The sequence below is a fragment of the Drosophila simulans genome, chromosome 3L (genome assembly GCF_016746395.2).
Source record: "Drosophila simulans strain w501 chromosome 3L, Prin_Dsim_3.1, whole genome shotgun sequence".
NCBI lineage: Eukaryota > Metazoa > Arthropoda > Insecta > Diptera > Drosophilidae > Drosophila > Drosophila simulans.
Genome location: NC_052522.2, coordinates 22,172,113 through 22,197,823, shown reverse-complemented (window position 1 = coordinate 22,197,823; position 25,711 = coordinate 22,172,113). Strand labels below are relative to the sequence as shown.

General features: G+C 45.3%; 2 protein-coding genes across 2 annotated transcripts; both read right to left on the bottom strand.

Moving 5' to 3' along the window:
• Positions 1-9,527: 9,527 nt before the first annotated feature.
• LOC6739119 (thioredoxin reductase 2, mitochondrial) lies at positions 9,528-11,433 on the bottom strand. Its single transcript, XM_002085876.4, has one exon. The coding sequence runs from the start codon at positions 11,299-11,301 to the stop codon at positions 9,751-9,753; it is 1,551 nt and encodes a 516-aa protein (XP_002085912.2). The 5' UTR covers positions 11,302-11,433; the 3' UTR covers positions 9,528-9,750.
• A 753-nt stretch (positions 11,434-12,186) lies between these two features.
• Positions 12,187-13,212, bottom strand: LOC6739118. The gene is made up of 3 exons (XM_002085875.4): positions 13,047-13,212; positions 12,839-12,999; positions 12,187-12,785 (listed from the first exon to the last, which is right to left on the bottom strand). Exons 1-3 carry the CDS (start codon positions 13,186-13,188, stop codon positions 12,462-12,464), a joined length of 627 nt encoding a protein of 208 aa, XP_002085911.2. The 5' UTR covers positions 13,189-13,212; the 3' UTR covers positions 12,187-12,461.
• Positions 13,213-25,711: the final 12,499 nt, after the last annotated feature.

The following is a 25,711-nucleotide window of genomic DNA, read 5'->3' as shown; positions in this document are numbered from 1 at the left end:
TACTCAATTCTGTACATCTTTGCATTGAGAATGAATTGCAATTAAAGTCTTACACTATTTCCTCTGGAGTCTGGCGGATTAACACAACTTTAAATTGAAATTCAGCTCACAAAAAGAACCTTTACACCTTTAGAAGTATACTATTATTGGCCATGGGATATACTAAATTAACAAGGATCTTAAGACGCTTGGCCCACTGTGTGCTGGGTATGAAAAATTGAAAAGATGGCGCTAAGGCGTACCACGAGTAGAGGCCAAAAGGCGCTTACAAAAGGCGTCGTGAAAATAAAATAAAAATGTTAAGAAACCAAAAGAGGAGAAATAAATAAAAAGCCAGGAGAAGAAGCGCAGCTGGCAGGCAAAAGGATTTACATGCGTGTATCTGTGTGGACGAGTGTGTCTGGGTGAGCTCCATTTGCCTTTTTACCAGGACTCTGGGACTCACTGCTCCCAGGAGAACTATTGTTCTTATTGTTGCCTTGGATATTTCAATGCTGTTAAGTTGACGCAAAAGGATCTCCAGGATCTGCCTTCAGGCCAGAGTTTGCGTGTGTGTGTGTGTGCGAAAAGGTACTAAGTCGGAACAAAGCTCAAAATTATGCAACATATTTTTTATTTCTCCATTACTGAGACCTTTCCACAGCCCCTCCTCCAGTTCCTTCCCATATTCCTGATGGCTAGTCGCATTGGCTTCCTTCTTAGGCAAAGTAATGAAATTACATCTGGGGAGGAGAGCTGCTTGGAGCCCTTCAACTTTGAGCTGATTATGGAAATGAGAGTGGGAATTTTCTTTTTCCAGCCTTCATGCAGCTCCTAATGATCTCCGACGGCTTTCTACGAGTTAATTAGATTGCCGACGCGGACGGCTATCACTTCGATCGAATCTGGGTCACCTAGGAGATGGGGACCCTACAGGAATGCCGGGAAGTATTCTTAAAGTGGGCTATCCACCTTCTGGGGACAAATGCTCTTTTCTGCTAGCCATGGCCGGCTAATATTTCTTGAATATGTAGCTGCTAAGCAAAATGTCGAAAAAATTTAATTAAAATTGTCAAAGTTAATTTTGTTTGGGCGACGGCAGGCAAGCAACAACAAAAACATCAAATATGCAACAGTAGAAGCCGAGAAACTGCATCCGTAAAATACCGAGACAGGCATGCACACAACATCACACATTTGGTAAGCACGGAGGACGGATGATGGGGTATGGGTATGGGTATGGGTATGGATCCCGGCTAAAAGTCGAAGCAATGGTCCAACTTTTGCTGCCGACCAAAGGGAAAATCAGGCGGGGCGAACAAAGTGGAGGCAAAACTTTAGTTTTCGGAGACTTCGCTTGGCGTTTTCAAATAAATTTAATTCAATGTCTCTTCAGTCATTCATACAATGGCCTCTCCCACACCAACGCACACGGCCGGCATTGTCCGGCCAAGGTTGAGCTGAGTTCCATGTGCGATCTATTCAAGCAGCACTCCTTTGGCTTTCATTGGCTTTCAGGCAGCTCAAACTTCCCTCGATGTATGCAAATGGAACAAGAAAAACACCGAAATACTGAAATACTGAAACAGAAAGGAACTGAACGAGCTGAACGAGAAATGACCAAAAGGCAAAACTTTCCGACACTAAATGAAAGGCCCCGAAAGAGGGGGCAGCAGCAGAAGGACCTTGATTCGGTGCGGTCCTTGATTGGCCCCAGCGCGTAGAAAGTGGAAGTGCGAGCACATGTTTGCTTTGACATAGTTCTAATTGGGACTGGCTTATTCGTGAGGTACTCCTCGAAACAGAAGCAGAAGGGAATATGGTGCCTTGAGGAATCGCTCTTCCGATGGGATCCACCATCCCCCATTTCCTCCCAAAAGAAAGCATAAGGCCATGCATATTAACAACCTACTTTCACGTAATGCCAGGCAACCCAAATGGCCGAGCCGGAGCTATGGAAATCTGGGCGCCGGCTGTCGCAGCTCGTGACTTACTCAAATGGCCATTGGCAGGATGGGAAATGGACTTCACCCGCATGTGGACAGTCTGGACGGAGCCGAATCCTGGCTCAAGTGGTCTGGCATTTAAATTCAATCGTCTCAATTTTTTATGCTCTTCCTTTTCCCATTTAATGTGCTCGTCCCACTTCAATGCCGCTTTTCGGGGGTAGTGTCATATCGTGTCAGCAGGACCTTCTTCCTTGCTATTCCTTTCCGTTCCTCCACTATCACCCGCCCGTATCACCCGCTCCTCTCCCTCTTCCGGCGTCCATTCCCCCATTTCTGGCGAATGTCCTGCGGATGTAATAATTGTCAGCAGCAGTTTTGCGGTGCAAGTTAAACGCAGCCCACGCAAAAAATTGTCAACCATCGGAAATGCCAAAGTGAATTTTATGCTAACACGAGCGTCTGTATCCGCTCCCTCTTCGGCAAATAGCAGTGCAAATTGAATTTTTCGCCGGATATTTTCGGCGTGTTGGCATATGAAATGATTCTGGGAGGATTCTCGGAACCGTGATGGCTCCGAGTTCGATTATCGCTCTTGCTAATCACATGTGCTTCGCTCTTTTGTACACTGCTCACTTCCAATTAAGCCGGCAACTCCTTTAACTATAATCGTGCTGCTCCTCCTGCTGCTCGGTCGCACATTAAATTACCGGCTGCCAATTAGCTATCGCACCCAAAGCACACAAACACGGCCATAGATAAGCAGGCGCACACAGATACTGCATCAGCAGCAGCAGCAACACCCGCAGCAATGGCAACAGCAACACAAATGAGCGCATTTAAAAACATTACCGCGCTGGGCGACTGCAACAACAAAGACGACGGAGCTGGCGAGTAATAAAAGTGCAGGGAGGACCCCAGTGGGGAGCGAAAATTGCACAACATGACAGCAAAATGCATATTATGCATAATTAACTGTTTATGCGAATGAGTGACAGGCGAAAGGACATGGGGATGCCAGGATGCCAGGATGCGGATCCCAGCAGCCTATGACCATGATAATCACGGCTCTGATGACGATAATTACGCCGGGGTGGATGGCGATGATTGCGTTCGCTGAAAGTGAAACAGCTGAGAGCAGCAGCCCCGTCCTGCTAATTTAGACGTTGTGCTCTGTGGCTTTTAATAATTCACACCCAAAGACAAAGGGGACACTCGAGCGGTGGCAGTGGAAAAAATGGGTTAAAAAATGGAAAGCAGACCGGAAGGAGGCGGGTCCTGCGACGGACGGCCACCGGATCCTTTGCCACCGGGGGCTGGCTGACGTCGCTTTCACTTCGCAGGCCGTCAATTTGACATGTTTACCATGTGTCTGGGGCTTCTCGTGTAACAAAAGGCTTGTTTGCAATTCGCACGGTCCGGGAGAGAGGGGGAAATGGGGCTGGGCGCTGGGAACGGACCGGGGAAAACTTCTAGACTCCAAGGATACTAGTTGTATTCTGCTTTGCGGTCCCTTCCATTCCGTTCGCAAAAAAATGCTGAGAGAACGAACGAAGATTTTTGGCATGTGTGCGGTGCAAGTTTTGATGACATGACAACAGCGATCATTGTCCACAGTTGGCAGCAATGTGACTTAATAGGTTGTTGACTTTCGATTGGCAGACAGGCCTGATGGCGGAGCAGGCAGGACTTTCAATTAGTGTCCTGCGATGCAGCAAACCCTGTTGACTTGCAGCTCTGATTAAATTATGCACATCCCTTTAGTGCCGTGCTCAGCCGGCCTAAAAAACCTCGACCCCTCCATGTATAATTCAGTAAACGATGCCATGGCAATTGCAAATTATGCAGAAATTCAGCCAAAACAGCAAGAAACTATTCAATTTCAGTCATGTGCAAATATTTTATTACCCGCACACACAGCCAGCCAGACAGACAGTCGGCCAAATTAATTAATAAACGCAATGGCAACAATGACAAATTTTCCGCTTGGAAAACTGCAACCAGCAGCACACGCGGAGTACATTCAACCGAACAAAAGGAAAAGTAAAAAATCAAACTCTGCAATTAGATTATTACTGGAGAGTACACATTGCACCAATATTGCACCGATAAGAAAGCTTAATTGTTTATTATAACCGAGTGCAAATCATATTTAATAGTCAATCGAGTAAACATCAATTTATTTTGGTTTCGAGTCTGGTTAGTTTAGGTCAGTGTTTTAATAGTGGTTCTCAAACTTTTTTTTTATTAAGGGATCTTACGGTACATTTTAGGTAAAATAAATATTTTTTACTGCAAGGGACGCGACTATTGGATACTGTGTAATGATATGGAGATATTCACGCAGAAGCTTATTGCTTTATTCATTTTGGCACATGTAGATGAATATTAATAAGTTAATCAACTAGGTAGATTTTAACGATTTAAATTTTGGGTGCGCTGCGTGGAAATCTCGATGCTCATACGAACATGACCAAATCGACTAGGCTAGTGATCTTGATCCAGAATACAACTTTTACAATAAACAATTGAAGTGAATTCTTGACTCAACTTCAAGAATTATGTAGAAACTTATTAAAAATACTTAAAGAAAATGGCTATTAATCATGGGACATCAGATAATCAATTTAACCAAGAATTAAGAAGTATTGAGTGCTATTTGTCACGGGTTTTCCTTTGCTACAGTTCTGAATAGGCCTTTAGTTCTTCCTCCATCGTTGTTAGCGTTTGATTATACTTTTCCACTAGATAACAGCGACTCACTACATGCATTGCCCACCATTTTGAGCGAACCCACATCTTCTGGTGTTTGAAATATTAATAAACGACTGGATTTCTACGAGTGAAAATCAAATAGCTGCACTGATGGCTGTATCCATATTTCATCTGAGGCCCTTGGGCGGGCCCTTCGAAAATGCAACTCCTCAGTCGCTCAGTCGTCTGGCTAAAAACTCAGCCGGCGACAAAACAAAGCCAGAAAGCCGAAGAGAAAGCTGCTTCACGCAATCAAAAGCAGCTGAAAGTGCTGGAGCATCAGAAAAACTTCAAAGGCGGCCTTCCATTTCCATTCTCTCGTTTATCTCAATCTTTTTTTGTCGTTGGCGGTGGCTTTTCCTGCTTTTCCCGCTCCGCCAAATCTCCCCTCTATTCCTGGCTTTTTCCGCCGGCTTTCGACTGCTTGGTGCAGTTTTTAATTTAATTTGAAAATGCTTAAAACGCGCCATTCTTTTGTCTCTGCCTCTGCCTTTCTATGCGAGTGAAGTCGCGCATTGTGGCAGGCCCATGTGTGCAGGACTATATCCTGAGTCGGTGGTGAAGGATAGGGATATCTCGGCCCGGGTTCGCTGGAGAACTGAGCAAAAGGCAGGCGAAAGCCGCGCTTTTGCTGCAGTTGGTGCAAGCAAAGTTGGCACCGTTTGTGCATAAATGATAGGTTTCTCCTTCTGTGCGAATGTTTCCATTTATTTACCACACGTTGTTCATACGCCGCGTTGGCTCTCACAAAAGCCGCAGAGTAACGAAAGCAAATCAACGCACTCTCACACGCACACCACAGTACACACTCGCAATTATGTGTCTGTGTGTGTTTGCCGGACGGTTTGCCAGAGTTGCCAACCATTTGTGATGTTTTGGCTGGCACGCTATCAGAGCGCACACGAGTCCAATGTCAAATATGCGACTCCCGACGTTGGCAAACAAGACAATGAAAATACTTCCCCATCTGTCTCCTGTCTCCATTCCGCAGGATCCTGCCCACCCCCCGTTCAACACAGTTCCTGTTTGCCCCGCCTGTTGGCGGCAGCGGCGGACCTTGTTGGCTTTAAACAACAAAACAAATACGCTCGACCGCCAAAGAGATGCGATCGTGATGCAGTCTTCAAAGTCAGCTCCATATCCAGATTATTTAAAAGTAGGTAGTCTTGTTCTTTATGAGGCATCCAATACTAACAGGGGGTGAAGGTAAATTTTGTGTATTTAAGTATAGTCAGAAGATATACTTAATAATAATAGTAGTGGTTTTGAAGATTCATTTTGAGTTTCTTTTGAACATATATATGTATAATTAAGTGTTATATACTATGGTATATTGAGAGAAGGAAAACCAGTTGTACATAGAGGTAATAAAATGGATGTAGGAAATATGATTTCAAAGCCATGTGTTTTAATTTGGGAAAAGTGATTATTTTTAAACAGTAGTGATTTTGAGGCGAGCTCAGGTACTTTTTCATCAGAGCCCAGTCGGCACTCACGCGACCACCTCTGTCACAAACTCCCGCCTTTAGTTGAGTCCTTGCCACATTCCTCCTGGTCACATGATTTTGTCATTCTGTGAATGCGAGCAAAGTTTGCCGAGGGCTGTGCGGCGAGGGACGAGCCGAGGGGTCAGACGCACAATTGCTTTTATGAAATTAAATTACGGCACACATATTTAAGCACTCGGAATCGCAATCGGAATCGTTGAAAAGAAGCTTGTGTTAAGGGAGCTGGTAGCGGTTGTGGATTCAGTGCATCAACATCCTTGAACCGTTGAACTGAATGCAGGATGAAAGGAAACCAGCGCTAAACGGCTAAAAGTAAGCAATTAATTTCCGTCGCAATCGATAATCAATTTTAATTCGAGTTACTGCAGTAATTGGATGAAGACTTAATATAAAATTATCGTCAAGTGTCTGCCCGCTCGGACAAAGAAGCCTCTTTGTAATGCAATCAACAGAAACACACAAATGCTGGCGTTCCTTTGAGATGTGTTTGTTTTTTCCTCGAATGCGAGTTTGAGGATGGAAGCTGACCGCAAAACACAATAGACACATGCCGAAGTTAAAGCTGAATTGTAATTAAATAATTGCAATTAAGCCCGGGAAACAAGAGCGCAGAAGGAACTCGAAAATTGCATAAATAAATTAAATACCTCAAATAATCAACACATTATCAACTTTTACGTAATTACACATTCAGCACGCAGCGAAGATGCAGATCCTGTATGCGGATACAAAGGCAGATGCAGACCCAGATGCAGATGGCGATGCATATGCAGATAAAGTTGGATCCTTGCAGATGCCGAGGAGCTCAAACACAGCCCAACAATGGGAATCGCAAACATGTGCAAGACTGACGGACAAACCGATATACGTATATGTACGAGCAACAATTGCGGCGTAATTTGGTAATGGAAATGGATACATTTAATAACTAAACTAAATAGAAAGCCATCCTGCTTACCATTCGACTCCGCCTCGTTCTGCATCCTAATGGATATTTGTTTATTTGCATGGAAATTCGAAATTAAACTATTGAATCATTGAAAGCCCTTTGACTCGGTCTTGCCGTGGAACGTGCCCAGCTCCGATCCGGTTGCTCCGATCCCCTCACCTGTCCGTGCCACAGACCAGTCTCAACTGGGCAAACAAATCAAACTGTGATTGCAAAATTTAATAGGATTTAAAAATTCCAAATTGCTAAACAAGACTTAGGCTTCTCCCCTCCCCCGATCGAAAGTGCTCAGTGTGCGGCTGGAGCTGCCACGCCCACCAAGTAACCACAAGCTGCTGTGGTTGCGTGCCCCAAGTGGAATTGTTTGTAATGCGTTGATGAGAGCGCCAACCGTCCGTCTTCCATCAGAAGGAAGCTGGAGTGGCGGACGAGGACCCTCGACGAGGATTAATTTAAATGAGATTTTTAATTTGCTTTAGTCTATTGAGGCAGCGGCAGCGGGCTTTGTTCCAGCGCTGATTGCACAATTTCGCAAACAAGTTGTGCGGACTTGTGTGATCGAGGTGACGCCCGGGGCTGGGGATTGTGCCATTCGTACCCACTCCAACGCACATAATTCCACCCGATTCACTTTCGATAAACTTGCCACCGTCGCAACGGCGGAGCCAAAACAATTCCTGTGCCGCCGCCTTGCACTCGAGAGCACTCAATCTGGAGAAGGAGCCTGAAAAGGAGCAGTGGTCCGACCACTTGGACACGCAATCAGAGAAACTTTTCCGCACTTTCCCCGTATTGTAATTCAAGACATTCCCTTCCTGCCCACCGGGGAGGGGAGCGGGTCAAGCTGCCAATGACCGAAAACCGGAGAACAATAATGGGAGCAACAATGCAATTGCCAAATGCCAACTCCGGGTTCGGGACCCGGATTGCGGATGGGGGTGCTGAAGATGAAAATAGTTTAAGTGCAAAATTTTACGCTTTATCAAATTACCCGCGGGTGCTTTAACTTACAGCCAAACTTCGGGATGAGCAAAACTTTTGCCGCCCGCTGCAGCTGCAGCTGGGCGGTCAGGTCACAATTTATGATTCTAAGGTGTTGCAATGAAAACTACCAGCTCCTTGCGATGGCCGGGCTAAATTTGTTATATTTCTTACTGTCAGCCAGACCATTTGTTAAATGAGTTGGCAAAGCTAATCGAAAAGTTACGGCGGAGACTGTGGGAGCGCGGCGCTCACGGGCAGATGCACCGCCTTGACCTGGATCCCGGCCCACCTGGACATGCCCCCTCCTCTGATGACCGGCGCAAACAAACGAATAAATAACGCCGGGGCAAACATTTAACCGGGGAGCATACGGCTGCCAAGCGAGACCCAAAACCGGCCAGCTGCAATAAAAAAATAATTTATAATATAGGAAGAGGCTGGGAGAACAAGAACGAGAGCGTGCGAAGCCCAAAATGCTAAAGTAAGATTTATGCAAATCGGAAGTAAACATTAATCAAAATTTTTTATTCTTGTTGTTTGTTGTTGCTCGTGCCACGAGCAGCCATGGTGTGTGTGTGTGTCCCAGATTCTGGCGCCACTCGCAAGATTCCGGGTCACCGATACGCCACCGGACTCGGAAACGGATACGCAGGTCACCTCCAGGGGAACAAAGTGTTTTTCACCACCAACTTCATAAATTAAAACTTCATATGTCAGAAATGGCAATCGCTCTGTGGGTTTTCAGTGCTCCCCCGACTTAATAAGTGTGGCTCTGTCATTTATAATAAAGTGTCAAATCAAAAGAACGTGAGCCGCACATCCCGACGAGCTATTCGTCAGAGAAGTGCAATTCAGATCCGGTTGGGTCATGTTTACGAGTAGATGCGTTTACACCGTATAAGTTTGAAATAACTAAAAAATTTGTCAAAATTATAAATTGTTTACCCTTGCAGAGGGATATTGATCATAAGTTTTTCAACGCAGTAAAGCCCACATTTCGGGCCATAATTCCGCCTTATTCTTGATCAAGCGAGTTGATATAATCATGGCTGTCGTCTACGCAAAGTAATCCGTCTGCTTAAAACATTCCCAAATGTCTTATTTCAATTATACAAGACAAACCTATTCGGATCGAAAAACTATATTTATACCTGCCTTATATTACGAAATAAAAAAAATTATTAGTTTGGCTTGCAGAAACTAGCATCATATTATGTTTTATATAGCATATATTTGAATGGAACCAAATTAGGACGCCCTAATCGAGAGCGATTGGGAAGTAGAAATTTTAAAATTTGTTTGGCATATCGATTGAAATTGTCCGACGTGGCTAAAACGAGTCGGCTCGTGGTCCTGATCAAGGATATGTATTTGTACCTGCAACATGCTTTTCAACGAGTGAGGGTATGAAAGTGATTGCAAATTATTTGCCAAATATTATATTTCTCTCTGCACCATTCAACCAACATTAAATGCAAACTACTTAAACTTATAATGCGAAAGGTGTGTAGCCTTTCCACGTTAGAAAATCTGTTATTTAAAATCGACGGTAGATACGGGCTGAAACATACTTAAAGTGGAAGAAATATGCATTGTTTCTCACCACCACAAGACACCTATCTCCAAGACACTAACTGCAGCAGGAGGCTGGTGTAGGATCCCGACCAGATCGCTTGGTGATTGACAGCCGGGTGAACTCTTCGGCGGTGGTGGGGTGGATTCCCACCGTGTTCAGCAGCGTCTTCACGGTTAAGCCGGACTTGAGGGCTGCGGCGAAGCCCTGGATGACCTCGCCGGCGACTGGGCCGATGTAGTGCAGGCCTAGGATCTTCTGGTCCCCGGACACTTCGGCTACGGCCTTGAGGTAGCAGTGACGCACGCTCTTCTGGGGAATAAAGAACTCTGTGGGCTTGTAGTAGCCATGGAAGACCTCGATGTTGTCAGCACCGCGCAGTTCGATGGCCGTTTCCTCCGACATGCCGACGCAACTGTATTCCAGCGGAGTAAAAACTGTGGTTGCCACGTCGGCATAGTCCATCAGCTGCGTGGAGCCGGCGAACAGACGCCTGGCAAGCAGGCGGCCCGACAGGATGGCCACCGGCGTTAGCTCTGGTCGACCATATATGATGTCCCCAACTGCAAATATATGAGGCACGCTGGTGGCCTCCGCGGCGTCCACCACAATCTTGTCGTCATGAGTCTTCACTCCGGCGGCCTCCAGGTTGAGGTCCTCGATGAGGCCTTTGCGCCCAATGGCCCACAGCACGGTGTCGAAAACGTCGCTGCCGTCCATTTGGGTGCTTGTGTTGCGGTACCGGACTAGCAGCCGTCCGTCCGCCTGCCTCTCCACGGCCTTGGGGATTGTGGTGCCCAGGAAGGGAATGCCTCGCTCAGTCATCATGGCGGCCAGCAGCTCGGACATCTGGCGATCGAAGCCACGCAGCACAATGGAGCGCACCATGACAGTGGGCTCGTAGCCGAGTCCCTTGAGGAAACAGGCGCACTCGAGACCAACGTATCCGGCGCCCACCACAAGGGTACGACCCGGCTCTCGCTCGTAGCTGAATATATCGTCGCTGGTGATGCCCAGTTCAACGGCTCCGGGAATGTCCGGGTACCGTGGTCTTCCGCCGACGGCTACCACCACGTACTCTGAGGTCACTTGGCGGTGCTCGGCACCTGGCATCGCCACATACTCGATGGTGTGGCTGTCGCGAAAGGAGCCCATTGAATTGACGTACTCTACCTTCTTGTCGCGCAGGTCCACGCGGGTCACCCAGTTGACGGACTTGATGTGGTTCTGCACGGAGCGCACCAACTTGCCCCAATCGGGCCGTATGTTCTTGTCGTCTACATTCCAGCCGTAGGCCACCGCCTCGTGGACAGCCTCTCCGAGTAGCGAGGCCTGGTGCATCAGCTTCTTGGGGATGCAGCCCACGTTCACGCAGGTGCCGCCGATGCCCCACTTGGTGCCCACTGGAGTGGGCTTGACGTAGTCGAAGCAGAGCACGCGGGCTCCACAGCCAGCCGCCTCCTTGGCGCACGCCAATCCCGCCGAGCCCCCGCCGAGCACCACAAGGTCGTAGTTGTAGCGTGGTCTTGAGGCAGCATGGCGGCACCATCCGAGGCTGGATCGAAGTGCGTTGTGTGTGGAGGATCGCAGAAACTTTATCGTCGACATATTGGACTGATGAATTGGACGGGAACGAATTTCAGTTCAAAAAGAAGGTAAACTGGAAATTTACGACTCGGCACTGCCAACTTGTGAAATTACTAGACAGCCCAAAAAGCCAGGATGTCATAAAAATCAAAGTTAATAATTGCGCTAAATAATATAAATGTTAGGCTGTTTTAGACAATAAAAAATCCCCTGGCTCAGATAATAATATTTTCTTAATATTTCTTGCGATTTGGTTAAATTAACCCCCATTAACGGTATTCGACACATCCTGCCAAATCCCTACGAATGTGAAACGGAATCAACATTCCCGTCAACTGGAGGGAACTGGCTTTTAGCATAGATTATATGGAATAGAGATGACGATATTTCGTTTCGGAGCCCTGATATGCTCGGCTCTGCGGAGAACTGGTACAAGGGGGACTATTAAAGGACACACAGGGTTCAATATTTTCGACTCCAGGGCGAGTGTCTCAGTAGTTCCTTGGGAAAAACGACGGATATCTACGCAAATTCCTCGCCCACCAAAAAAACACTTTCTTCCCCAAGAATTGGCCAAACCATTGGCATATACATACAAATCCAGTGAAATGGTGAAATGTCAGCTTCAATGATTTATGCTTCTCGGCCATGGACCATTTGGAATTTTTGGCAGGCCGTTGGCAGCCAGTTTCCTGCCCTGCATCCCATCCCCAATTTAATGGCGCTCTGGTCTGCTGCCTGCCCAATCTCAATCCAATGCGAGTCCATGTCCATGCCTTCCTAATTTCTAATCTAATATTTTTGCCTACGAGTGTCGGACGACGGTCGGGTGAGGCAAGAGAAATTCCTTGCCTTGGATGCTTGGCCATGTCCAATGTCTGCTCTGGATATGATTTACTTTTGCGGTTTGTTTTTGGTGCGTTTAACCGCAAATATTTAATGGTTTTATTTCCCGATGCCCGGCCGGCCCTCAGCTGCGATTCATTTGTACATGTCCTGGTGAGCGGTAGTGTGCTGGTGTGTGCGTGCGGGGTATCTGTGTGTCTGGTGTTTTCTGGCATATTTATTAGTTGAACCACCGACCCAGTGTATTTGTAGATGCGGCAAGGTTAAGCCCCTGACTGATGGTGACCCAGTTAAAGGCGGCTGAACCTGTGCTCCGGCGTTCTGTGTCAGATTTTCTAGAGCCCAATGGGCTGGTCCACTGGCATCCGTTTCTGAATTTTTTCTGTGGGATGTGGCTGCTGCTCTGGGAGAGCCTCGGGCTGGATCCGGGGCTTTGGATCTCCGTCGATCTGCATCTGATACATCACGGTTGCTATAATCAGACTAAAGTGCAGCATGGTCATCAGGAATCCGAAAAAGACAAGAGGAACGTAGTAGCTCCAGCATAGGTCGCTCCACCACAAGTGCCACACCATCTTCAGGTGGAAAGCAGCCAGACACTGGTGAAGGTAGCAGTTCCACATGAGAACAAGCGCCACCAGCAAGGAGATATGATAGATCTGGTTGGGAATTGGGAACATTAATGTGGTCCCCGAATTATGTGGGCTTATACCTGAAAAAATGCAGGGAGAAGCAGGAAGATGTTTATATATAGGTTGAAGTTCCACATGCGTTCCCCGAATTCCACTCCATAATGGGTTTCAGGTTCTAAAGGAGCGAACATCTGGCCGATAATAGGAATATGCTGCCAAAGACTTGTCTGGGCCGTAGAAACTAAAGAGACTTCAGTGATTAGAAGATGGTCTTTACAAAGAACTTACCATTAATGATTCGATTGATTTCCGTGCTTATATAACCCAAAAGGACGTTGTACACAAGCAAGTTTAGAGCAGGCATGAAAACCATGTTGCGGCTGTAAAAAATATACAATAGTTGTATCAGACTTTGAAGGGTTGATCCCATACTACTACAATGGAAATTAATGTCTTTACTATATTGCTGTCAAAAAAAATATCGTTTTCTCTGGCTATGAAGTTCCAAGTAACTATACCCTTAAGTACCCTATAGGTATAGGTACGGAAGAGTTTCCAACCACATATATATTCTTGATTTGGATCAATAGCCGAGTCGATCTGTCCATATGAACGTCGAGATCTCGGGAACTATGTAAGCTAGAAGGTTGAGATTCAGCATACGGATTCTAGAGACAAAGACGCGACGCAAATTTCTATCGATTTGCAAATCAACTTTTTGCCGCGCCCACTCTAACGCCACAAAGCCGCCAAGCCGGTCACGCCCACACTTTAATTTTAAGTTTAATTTTTTTCTCATTTCATTCTCCAATATCTATCAATATCCCAGAAAAATTATAATTGCGTTCGCATTCACACTAACTGAGTAACGAGTATCTGATAGTCGGATAACTCGACTATAGCCTTTTTCTCTTGTTTTCATATATTTTTCTTTACTTGCAGGTAAGTGGCACCTATCCCCAGAAGGGTGAGTACCGTTTATTCGCATTATCTCGGCGACTAGGGAGATTTTAAATAAAGGAATTAATATCTGAAAATTCTCCAACAATGAAACTTTGCCATGGAAACGCGCAAAAACTCTCGGAATTGATGCGATAAAAGTTTAATTCAAAGTATGGCTGCCCGCCACTCCTCCTCGGCAACTTCGTAGGCCTAATGTGCTGACAATCGTTGGATTCCAGACCACTCAGACCTCCGACTCCCCCCTAGTATAATTTAAACTTTAAAATGACCGGGGACGATCCTAGGCAACAACAGAAAAGGCAGAATGCAATTGGGGGGTTGGAAATGTACGACGTAAACTTCTACAAAAGTTGTAAAAAATGAAAAAGTTCGCCAATAAACATTAGAAAAACTTTTGCGCCTCATCTCACCTTACCATTTGGTGATTTGAATCGCTCTGCACGCCCACAAAATCAGTAGGCATAATGCGGATCCCTTTCTGCGATGGCACCTGCCTAGCGACAAGTTTATCAAATGTTTTCAGACTCAGCCAAATTAAGCCCAATCCCGAAATATCCTCTAAAGTTATCATTATGTTTCTGTCTGTCGCCAGGCAAATGACGAGGGCCACTTAAGGTCTGAGGAGGTCCGGAGCGAGTTTGGCCGAGCCGTCATGGTAATAAGACAAACGGCAAAGAAAAATCATCAAATATTAATTAAGTTTGCGCCTAATTAGTTTGATTCAGCTCCAAAATGCTGCCTTTTCTCCTTTGCCCAGGGTTAGACATCAAAAAGGTGTTGGCTTTGGACCCGAGGCTGAATTTTGGCCGGAACGCCAATGAATTACACTCGCCTGAGATGGTTACAATTGCCCAATTAAAGTCTAATTACAGAGGAACCATGGAGCAAGGCGGACGAATCGGGTCAAAAGTTAAACAATGTGGCAAACAAAATATTTGACATAAGTCGGGAATGGCCAAAGCCAGAACTGGTGCGAAGGATGTCTATAGTGAGTTAACAAAAAGCCAACATTTGGTCAAAAATTCTAACAATACCGAAAAAGCGTCGAGAGAGAACCAATGGTTTATTTACGTTTATTTGTCGAAATATTTGCGGATGGCAAACTTTTTCCAGCAATTATTTAATTTGTTGCCAATGCGAGGCATAAAGTGTTCAATTTTTTTTCGATTTACCCTGTTGTGCCCGCCTTAAAAGCTGAGGAAAATGTTTCATTCCATGCTCAAATATTTAATTTCGTTTATTGAAGTATTTGCTGTTTGGTTTGGCTAACAAACAGTTTCTGAGGTGGTTGACTGTTAGAGGGCATTTTTGGGAACAGTAGCCCCACACACACGTGCCTTGGCACATGCAACTTCTTCTTGACCAACATTCGTTCCAAACGCAAGTCTTTTCCCAACCAAGCGGGGCATGGGCGGGTTGCGGCCTTCATTTGTAGTTCGCCTGTTTGTTTGTTAGCTGGCCCACTTGAAACGAGAATTTTATTAATTAATTTGAAACCGTTGCTATTGACGAGGATTCCGGAATTGGCCTCCCAGCCAGAAGGATTTTAGCTCGGCCTTCGATTAGTTTGCATAGGCAATGTGTTTTAAGTGTACATTTGTTTGGGTAGCATTTGCGGAATGGGATTCTCTAATTGATTTCGCTTCGGTCACTGAAATCTGCTTGATTGGGAAAACCCAAATAGATTTTCGTCTTTTACATGAATTAATTAGAATTTTAAGTCCACAGCTAATCTCAGAATAAACTATACCTATTTTCGCCTAAAACTGTTATTGGTATTCAAATACCAATTTTTGTGCTCCCTTACACCCTCATTCTGGCAGAGGCTATAAAAGTGGGCTATAAAAATTCCGATAAATTCATAAACCTAAATCCACAAAATTCGTTAGACATTTTCATAAAGCCGCTTTTACGATCCTTCTGTTGAGTTCCCCTCCCCTATGTTCGACTCCTCGCCGAAGAGAGAATAAACGACTTGAAAATGTTTTTAATTGCAGACGGATATTTTGGACAGATTACATAACTAGCATTCTAGAGCTCGCCTAGGCCCATAAAAGCCAACGCCCACACACAAATTGTTTGGTAGTGGGGGGGTATCAGCCTCATAATGGCACATAAACCGCTTGGTATCCTGCATATATTTTCCGGTTATGTGGCCAGCAACAGCTACACCAGCCGCAATTAAAACCAAGGCTAGCTCAGCAAAATGCTGTGCGTAGATATTACCCTCCAGGACCCCGCCGCAGTGCCCTTCTCAAAATCGAGTATACGACATGATAGCCACACTTTTTGTGTGTGTGGCATTGGTGAGTCTGGTAAAGTGCGAGCTACAACACTTCCTGCTGGGCTCCCAGTGCGGCTTTCTTTTACGAGCACAGCACTCGACCGAAAAACACTCTCACACTTTTGACGCCAGTGAGTTGGAAGTGGAGTTGTGTGTTCACACTTGTAGTTGATTCGAAAACAGCTTTCTATCGAGCTATTACCTTTTAAGCCAAATATATCTCGAATTTTCTACAATGAGTCTAATTGCCTGCAGTTGACCAGCATTGTGATAAATTAATTCATCGTAGCTGACCTAACCATTGTCGCATTGGCAGTGAGAAAATGGGCTCCTTGTTGATACAGATCAGTAGGTTATCATAACCAAAAGTATCTCAGAGCCACACACAAGGAGCATCAATCACGTATCACGTATGTAACCTTAATATACAGGTGGAAGGATCCGCTTCCGACTCTTTATATAGATAATGCAATCAATTATTAATATATACGAGTATAGAACCAGGATCACTTGCCATGTCGTATATACATACAAACATATATATATATATATATATATATATACATATGTAGTTATGAACCTCGAGGTCTCGGGTTCCAGAAAGTCAAAAAAGTTAGGGATATCGATTCTAATGGCAACCACGTGGCAAGAGTTTTTTGTAAATCTGAAACCGCCACACTTTTGAAGTGTTTTAATATTTTTTGAATTTGTCTTTGAATTGCATTGATTTAAAAACTTTTAATATAAAAAAAAAAATAAAATTAAAAAAATGAATTTAAGGGCTTTTAACAATTTGTATGAGGATATGAGTAAATATTATAGCAAGGAAAAACGTCGAATGAATCAATAAATAATTTAATAACAGTGGTATGCCTGTAATCTTACAGTAGCAGTTAACTGAATTCAAATTCTCCATTTATTTATATATTGTGCACAATAATATATACTAAAAGAGTGGATGCCGCAATGTCTGTTGGTCGAACGGTATTTTTATGTCCTAATTAGCAATAAAACACATGAACTGGAATTGCAATAAATCGATAATTGCAGCTGTGGTGAAATAAATGATGCTAGGGTTGGTTAATGCAGAAATATCTTTTGATTAAACGCGATTGTCTCATTTTTCTATGCCTGCTTGCAATTAGGGATCGTAAAATATGAAAGGCGATGCTCTAATTACACATTTAATGCTTTTATTTGCTTCTACAAAAAATAAATTCAAATCATTAAAGTATCCTCTTTTCGGAAAACAGTTCGACTAATCCCATAATCGGATTTGGCTGGGCAGGTCAATTGCAATAAATAAATTAATCCCAGGCTGGGGAAATTATCAGGGAAATATGATTTAGATTTTGTTCACCCAATTTGGCTTGTTGTTGGAGCCCGAGCTCTTTAAAGATTTCCGTTGGTATACATCGACATCATCGTCAAAATAGAAAATGTTTTGATGTTTGAAAGATTCGACAAGCAAAAGTTTTTCATGTAAATGGCATTGAGTGCGAGGTGTAGTTGAATATACATATAATTTATATGTGTATAATATGGGTTTTTGGTAAGTTGTTTACATATTTGCTGGATTACCGTGCTTCGTAGGTAAAAGTTGAAATGCTCTTTGCATGTTTCTGTGGTTATAAAATCTGCTGCTACCAAAAGTGCTGGGAAAGTGCCGGAGACAACTGCCGATGGGATAATGGGCAGGTGTGAAACAATAAACTGTGCATAGCCCACAGATGATATCCGTGCCACGTATCCAAGCGTCTCCTCGTACCTCGAAGAACTGGCTTGTTCTCATGCCGCGAAATCTCGTAGTCATTGAAGGCACTATATGGCCTGATTCGCATATCAGAAGGCAGAAAGAATTTCTGCGCAATCGAATCCTTTTCCACACTTAACGTTTTGCTCAAGTGAGTGGATAAATGCTTCATTTAGCCCCCTTTAATCATGCAACACCCATATCACATTTTCTTAAATCTTCTTCTTTCTTCCACTCGGATCCCAGCTTGGGTGTCCACTTGAACTTAACTACAATTTGGTCGCCGCATTCATGCATATTGATAATCTTGAACGCTTCAATGCTCATTTACTCATCTTGAAAGGTGCACAGTCGGTCCTCCCCAGCTACCCAGGCACTCCCCCAAGGAAGGTCCCAAAACTCCAGTTTTTAATCATGCGTGGGTGGTCAGTTAGCCTTTGATTCGTTTTCCCCATCATCTGCTCTGCAGTGCCCTTCGCCCCACCGAGCTCCTTAATCTCCAAGGGATGTGTGTTCATTTTGGGGCTACAACATTTATGGGCTTCTTCATCCTTTTCCAGCCAGAGGCGGACACTTTTCCAATCAACTTGAGTGTATGCCAGTGTGTGTGTGCGAAGAAAGGGGGAGTGAAAGGACCCTTGTTCTATTTTCTGCTGATGCTGACTTTGTGCCGATTTCATATTTTTCATTCGGCAAAATAGATATTTTTTAATGCCTTTTATTAAATCGGCTTAGGTTTATTGTACATGTACATCATCTTTGCACATATGTGAAACTACACTTGCGGAAATAGGAAAACCTGTAATTAATCGACATTTTCAGTATTTCAAAAAAACTCATTGAAAAATTATTTTGAAAAATATGATTTCAATTATTATTCTTTAAATAGTTTGGTATATTTTTAGTTAAGTTTTTTTAAGCCTATGATTTGTTTTGTTTCTCTCACTGTGCTTGATTGTGTGATTAAGTAGCGACGTCTATTTGAAGTTCTATATGGAAAGTTGTCTGCAAAAACGGGAAAATTCCTTTATGAGTCTTAAAGAATATTGATTTACATTCGAAACCAAATTGCTTTCGGAGGTAAGGGAAAGATAAGCTTCTATATTCTAATGAAGACGATAGCTGAGTAGCTTTCAATTTGTTTTAAATGCCAGAAACTGGAAATAGAAATGTGTAACCGACTAAACGCTTACAAAATTGACACAATTTGCTATGAATTCGCAATGTCCTTCTGCCGGACTTTGTTCTCCGCACACACTTGCACTAGGACATTCCGGTCACTAATTGTGATTGATGCACTTTAAAATTGTTGGCAAATTATTATTGCCAAAAGGCACGATGACCCGCAACCCCCACTGCCCACCCTTACGTGTACCCGGCCCCCGTGCCTAACTCAATTAGTCAACCTGCCTGCTGCTGGTGACGTTGACGTTCCTGCCGTTGAGTCCTGGCGTCCTGCAGTCCTAGCCAACTGTTGCAACGAAATTACCACAAAGTTTTCTGTTTGCTGCATAATTAAAAAGTTTGAAAAGCTTTTGCCGAAACCAGGCAACAACCAGGACGCATCCCCTCCCGCAGAACTGCCGCCAGCCTCCGGTCCGCCTCGTCCTTTTTCCTGCAGCGTTCTACGGGCTAACTATTATAAACCAGCGGTTATGCGGCGGTTGCAGTTTTTGCATGATTGACAGCCCAAAAGCCTGAAACGAGAGCGAGGACGAAAAGAAAAAGCTGAAATAGGAATACGATGTCGAGGACACGTCGTTCATGGCACCAAAAGCTAGTCAAGGACATGCCCACGCATGTGCCACCCCCGCCCCTCATTGTTGTGAAAATATTTTGAATTTTTCTAAAAGTTTTCCACACGCTCCCACAGATTGTTTGCATTTTTCATCAAATGAGTTTTAGATAATTAATTTCTCTTGCCAAATGAGAACAAAAATCAGTTGTGTATTTTTCTATTTTGCCATTACAATTCGGGGCTAATTGCGCAGGACTCTGTGTGGAACTGCTATTTTCATCGGCGTTTAGCGTTATTCCTTTAAGCTTAGAATTCACCGCTATTGAGCGGTTTTGGATGGTTTTCAGCTGCTGTTTTGGCCCCCTTTCCGCAGTCCACACGTGGCTAACTAATGACAACTCATTAGGCTTTTGCTTTGTTGTGCCTGAAAGTTTTTAGGCAAGAAACTATTTATGCGGGCTCCCCCATATCTTCATTCTCGATGCACAGCACATGTTCGGGAGAACCTCCAAAGTATCAACTTAGGACGAAGTGCCAAGGTGGGCGAAGTGGAGTTCCTAAGAGCTGTGGTGGGAGCATCGCCGGTTGTCCCATAAATCATTTACAAAAGCAAGTAGAACGCATTTTCTTTAAATGTCAGTCGTGGCTCCTGCTTCACCGACCATGGCTAAACTGCTCCCCATCGCACTTATCCAGACCTCCCATCGCGTGGGCGGCATGTGTGTCCTCGGAGCCCTAACACTGATTTTTCGCCATTCATCGAACGCACAGCCAGACACCTGACCGCATTACACAATTAAATTAATTAGGCAAGCCTATTGTAGGACTTGTTTTACTTCACCACAGGTTAAATAAAGTGCATGCCCATGAGTTTCAACCATGGAACCAATCGCAATTTAGTAGTAATTGCACCCATTCTTAAACCATAGTGATCTTAAGATCTTGTTCTTGTTAAAATTTCCGACCACAATATTTTAGTGCAATTAAGTACGACAGTATGATACTGTTCGTTTAGTTACCTCTATTCCGTGCCCTCTGATTCTTTTTCCACTGCAGCTAACTTAAAATGTTTTAATCCCCGTTCAGGGCGGGTCTGAGGGCAAATTAATCTGCAGCGTGCTGGCCACTTTTAAACTAAAGCCAGAAGGCTTAGCTACCCCTATATATCGGTGGACCCAATCCTATTCCGCCTCTCTTTTGCTGCTGCCGGCTCAGAATGCTGCATTACTTGCCAAGGCAACCTGCAAAATGCCTGATAATGGATTATTCCATGCCATAAATGCAAATGCAGGCCAGGGCGCATAGCTCCCTGCCGCCGACTGGTGGAGGTGGCCGAGCCAGGACTCAGCCAAGTTACCAACGATGACGCCATTTTGTGTAGCAACAGTTACACGGCTGGAAAAGAAGGCAACAAGGAGCGTAGTCAGTGGATGGGATGGCTTATGGGGCGCGGGCGGAGGACGGGTTTTTATGGCCACGGCAACTGCAGTCAACAAAGGCGCGTAAATTATTTTAGATTTACATTTCTGCATTTCATTTGTGCCCGTTGTGTCTCTATCCTATGCGACTGCCACGCCCCTTTTCCCTTCTCGTCCTATCCCATTCTCGCCTTCCTGTTTGCGTCCTTGTTGTCCGTCGCTGCCGCCGCAGGCGTTGGGCAAGACGGCGTCGGCACATAATTTATGCAATTTTTATGATTATTCATTATGAGCCAGGAAGCGCCCGACTGGCACGGTGGGCATCGAAGGACAGGAAATCATGCAGAAGGTGTATGAACAATCAATTTAGTACATTCTATGGGAAGTAACGAATAGTTCTTCTTAAATATTTTAATTTTTGTATGTATTCCAATACTGTTTGACGATATGAGAGTAAGTAAACGAAATCCCTTAAGTTTTTGCCTTTCAATCATAAAGACTTTTAAATACTGAATATCAGTCATGGCAAGAGGCATTCCAAAAATGTTCAAATTATGATGTTCGAAAATGGAATATACTTGTTTAATTTCCAATGTGCCCCACTGTGTCGACTCCTGGTTTGTCATGTCTGCGCCGCATTTGTTTCATATTTTATGCATTCATACAAATTTTTTTCTTAGCGCCAAGCGGAAATGCAACAAAACGTTGGCATTTTCCCCCTACTCATCGGAGGGGGGCAAACGACTCTCATATATTTTTTAACTAATTAGCATTAATTTAACCAACTGATAATCCCCGGGGCCGGCACCCAGTCGGACTCCCAGTTTCAGGCTCCTTTTAAGTTTCCCTTTTTAGTGCCTCGTCGGTGTGGACAAAGCTAACCCATCCTGATCCTGGCCAGCGTTCTGTTGCGTCTCCACAGTTGTTGATTGCGTTATGCCCAAGTTAATAAAGTCATTTGCATCGCTGCTTTAAGTGGATCAGTTTCAGGAGAGCTGCTGGAGCGCAAAGGACCTTTCTCATTACCACATTCTTAGGGCTGTACGAATGTGCTCGAACAAAAGTCGCTGAAACTGAAAATCCCATAAACCGTTTTGGCATTGCGGTTTCTTCTTTCTTCTTTCGAGACTCCTGATGGAAGAATAACCATAAGTACATAAAGAAACCCCCTCCTGTGCAGCTGCCCGCACAAACGACATAAGAAAACGTCAATCTAATTGAAATTCTAGACAAAATCTTCGGCAAATTACCTTCATTGACAAAAATCTCTAATCCCCGTGCAGCGCCGTACCGAAGTCGAAACCCGAGGATATAGCCCAGACTCCGGTAACTTACTCCTAGTAACTTAGGGGGAGTCGTCTCACTGCCGCAGGAGGAAACACACTTGAAATGGAGCTGGAGCGGCAGAAGTAGGCAGCTCAGCCCGGCGGAAACGGAAGTGCAGCCGGTAGCGACGATGTGTCTGGGTGGGTGTGTGACAATTGGAATGCAGGTGGATGCTGCTCGGGTTGCTGCGCTGCTGTCGATGTCGATGTCTTCCCTGCGCTCGAAAGTCGAAAAGAAATAGGTAAATACTTTGCGGTCTTCCTCCTTCGCCTTTTGTCGCCATTACGCTGAGTGCACTGGCCCCGGCCACGCCCACTCTGTCCCAAAAGGGACGACGATGATGACAATGATGATGATGATGGAGCAGGGGTGGTGCTCGAGCTCTCTTCAGCTGCATTTTTCATAGCCTGCAGCTGCTTTAGCGATTTAATTTAATCAACTGAAAGCGCATTTGCAGCTTTGCTAACCGCGCACTCACACAAAAGAACACACGGGGCCCTGCTCACATTCACATACCCAAGTCGGGCATTATCCTCCAGGACGCTGCCTTTCTGCTCCTTGCATGTCTTCGTTTTGGGACATCGCTGTCACTCAACCCTGTCCACCACCCAGCGAGGAATCTCGCCTGGATTGAGGCGTCTAGCTGGCTTTCCTGACTTTTCCTTGCTCATCATTGGAAATTCAATTTTGGGTAAGCTTTTCGCTCCGATCTTCGCATCCACGCTCTTCTGTTTGATTTATTTTAATTGTTTCAACTATTTAAAAGTTGAGAAGTGCGAGTTACTGCTACTTTTGATTTTTTTTAACTCATACATTTACTTGCAATGACAAGCTCAAGACTTTTCTGCTTGCATGATATACTGATACACTGGCTCGACTTAAAAAGCTAATGAGTGTGCTGCCATTGCGACGATCTCCAGACCAAGAACTAATCCTGCCCTGCAAGGGCTGTCGTTCCCATTTCGTCCCTGGAGTGTCGGGCTGCTTGCAGCTTAATCATGTGCTAGACGGCACTGAAACACGCACAGAAACTCCCAGATAGACGCACCCACCCGCGCAGCTGGAAAGCAAACGCGCGACACGCAGATTTACACTTCACTACACTGAACAACATGAAACGGGTAGCGAAGCGGGGCATCATAGAGCGCAGGGTGAGGGGAAGGATGGCGGCAAATTTGCCTGCACATTACCAATGACAACAAGCCCATGGGGCTCTTGCGATGGGGAAAGAATGGGGGCTGTTGCTGGTGCAGGATCTGCCCTAGCTGAGATAATAATGATCCCAAAAACACCAGACACGCAGCCAAACAAAAAACCGACAAAGCTTCGCACAAAAAGTAAAACCAACTTCAAAAATAGCAGTTCTTTAAAAACTGCACGCTCGTCTCGCTGCGCACTGCTCGCTGCAGCCACGCCCACCCAAAACAGCCGCCCATTGCTGCTGGCGGATTTTCATAGCCAGCTCGGCGGGCGAAACTTCTGTTGCAGAGCGCTAAAGTTAGCCCAAGGCTAGTAAAAAACGAGAAATGGGGTGGGGTGGGACGTCGGCAGGGAACCCCACTTTTAGCCCCCTGCGGGCTTATAATTTGTAGCATTGTTGTTGCTGCGGCTTCTGCGGTTTTCCTCTGTCGGTTTTTTCCTCGGGTATCATTTTCATTCGTAAGCGCGCGTAAAATTTGCACGCATTTTGAAGTATAATTTGACATTAATTCGATGCCCGCGGGACAGAGACACATCCGTCTGCCCGAATGATCCATCTATCTGCTTTTTTTCATGAACATAAATATACAGATATCCCATACATACCGGCACTGAATCTGAAGTACACCTCGAAACACGTCTAGGTCTCATTAAAATGCAGTGGGTGAACTAAAAGTCAAGTTCCAAAAGGGGTGGCATCCTGACCGCCAATTAAACTGGATTCGTTATACAACGGATTTGGGATCTGTTCCGCACCCATTCACCCAACCCCACTGTCCACAGTCCGCATAGCCATAACCAAATTTATTTAAAAACTGAAATCTGAAGGAGAGCAAATCCCGGAATGGATGGAAAAATGCTGCACAAGTGCTAGCCATTTTAAGAAGGGGACCTTCAAACAATGAAGCTCAGCTCTGGTCAAAGGCAAATACCACTGATTGTGACAATCAGCGTGACAATAAAATTGGCGCCCAGGAGCAGAGTTCCGATTTGGATTCGAATGGGGATCGGGATCGGCTCCCACTCGGGTTTGGGCTTGGGGATAGCCTCTGGAATGGGCACCAAATGCTGGCAACAGCTGGCGGCGGAGGGTGGAGAACTGGGGCAGCTTTAAAACTTTGACAATTTCCATGGCCACGCAGAGCGACGGGAGAATTTTAAAATTCCAGCATGTCAGACAGCCGGGGGAGTCGGGGTGGAGGCGGAGGCGGAGGCGGAGGCGGAGGCGTGGCCAGCAAAATGACAGCCCGGTGACACGCACAGACCAACTGTCACACCCGCTGAGCATGTGTGTGTGTGTGTCTAACCCTTGCAAAAATCTTTGCAGAAGTAAAATTTTGTGAAATGGCCAGGACCAACGGGGTGGAAAGAACAGGAACGGAAAGGAGGGGAGTGGAGTGGAATGAAAAGAAGAGCAAGCGCAAACATTAAAGGCACACATAGCAAGATGATGACTTTCCCTCCAGGCATTCACATCCTTATCCCCATCCACCCATCCCCTCCGGCCACTTGGTCCTCTCCTTAGCTGCCTGTAACATTATCTAAGCTAACAAATTGTCAACACGTACAAATGCGTTCACTCAAACGTAAACGGGGTAATAACCATTTTTCGTAATAATTTTATGTCACAACAAATCTAGGTTATATAAGCGATTCTCCTGCACTCGCAGCAGTTTTGTTTGCCCATCCTCGAGAACTGGCAGATGGGTCTTGTCAGGGAATGGGAAGGCAGGGCAGGACGGAGCTCGTCCCTGCCATGCAAATATGACATTGAACCCGCCGGCAAACCCAGGATTCGGATTCCATCAAGGCTTAGCACTCGCCCGGCTTAGTGGTTTTCGGCTTTGCTTCGGGCTCAGTCAAGTCGGGCTTCCAGAATATGTCGGAGTCGGAGTCCGGAGGATCTGCATAGGCGGGCTCAGGCTCATTGGCGCAAATTGCTGGCTTCCGCTTGGCCGGAAGCAGCTGCGTCCTCCCGACAACCCAATTGTCCTCCCGTCCTGCGCAAAGTCCTTCTGCTGCTGCTGTATCGCTCTGAGAAATAAACTAAAGTTGTCACGTAAGCAAAGTTTATGGCCAAAAGGGAAAACGAGCCAAAAGAAACCTAAGAAGTTGAAGTCACAGAGCGAGACTCAGATCCAGGCGATTTCCAGCTGCTTTTGGCAAATGACAGCATTTCGTTGGACACGCGCCATGCCACCAAATCATCCTTAGACCAATGCCGCACCCGATCCCTCGCCAGCGCCGATCCCGCCAAGGCGTTTTAAGCAA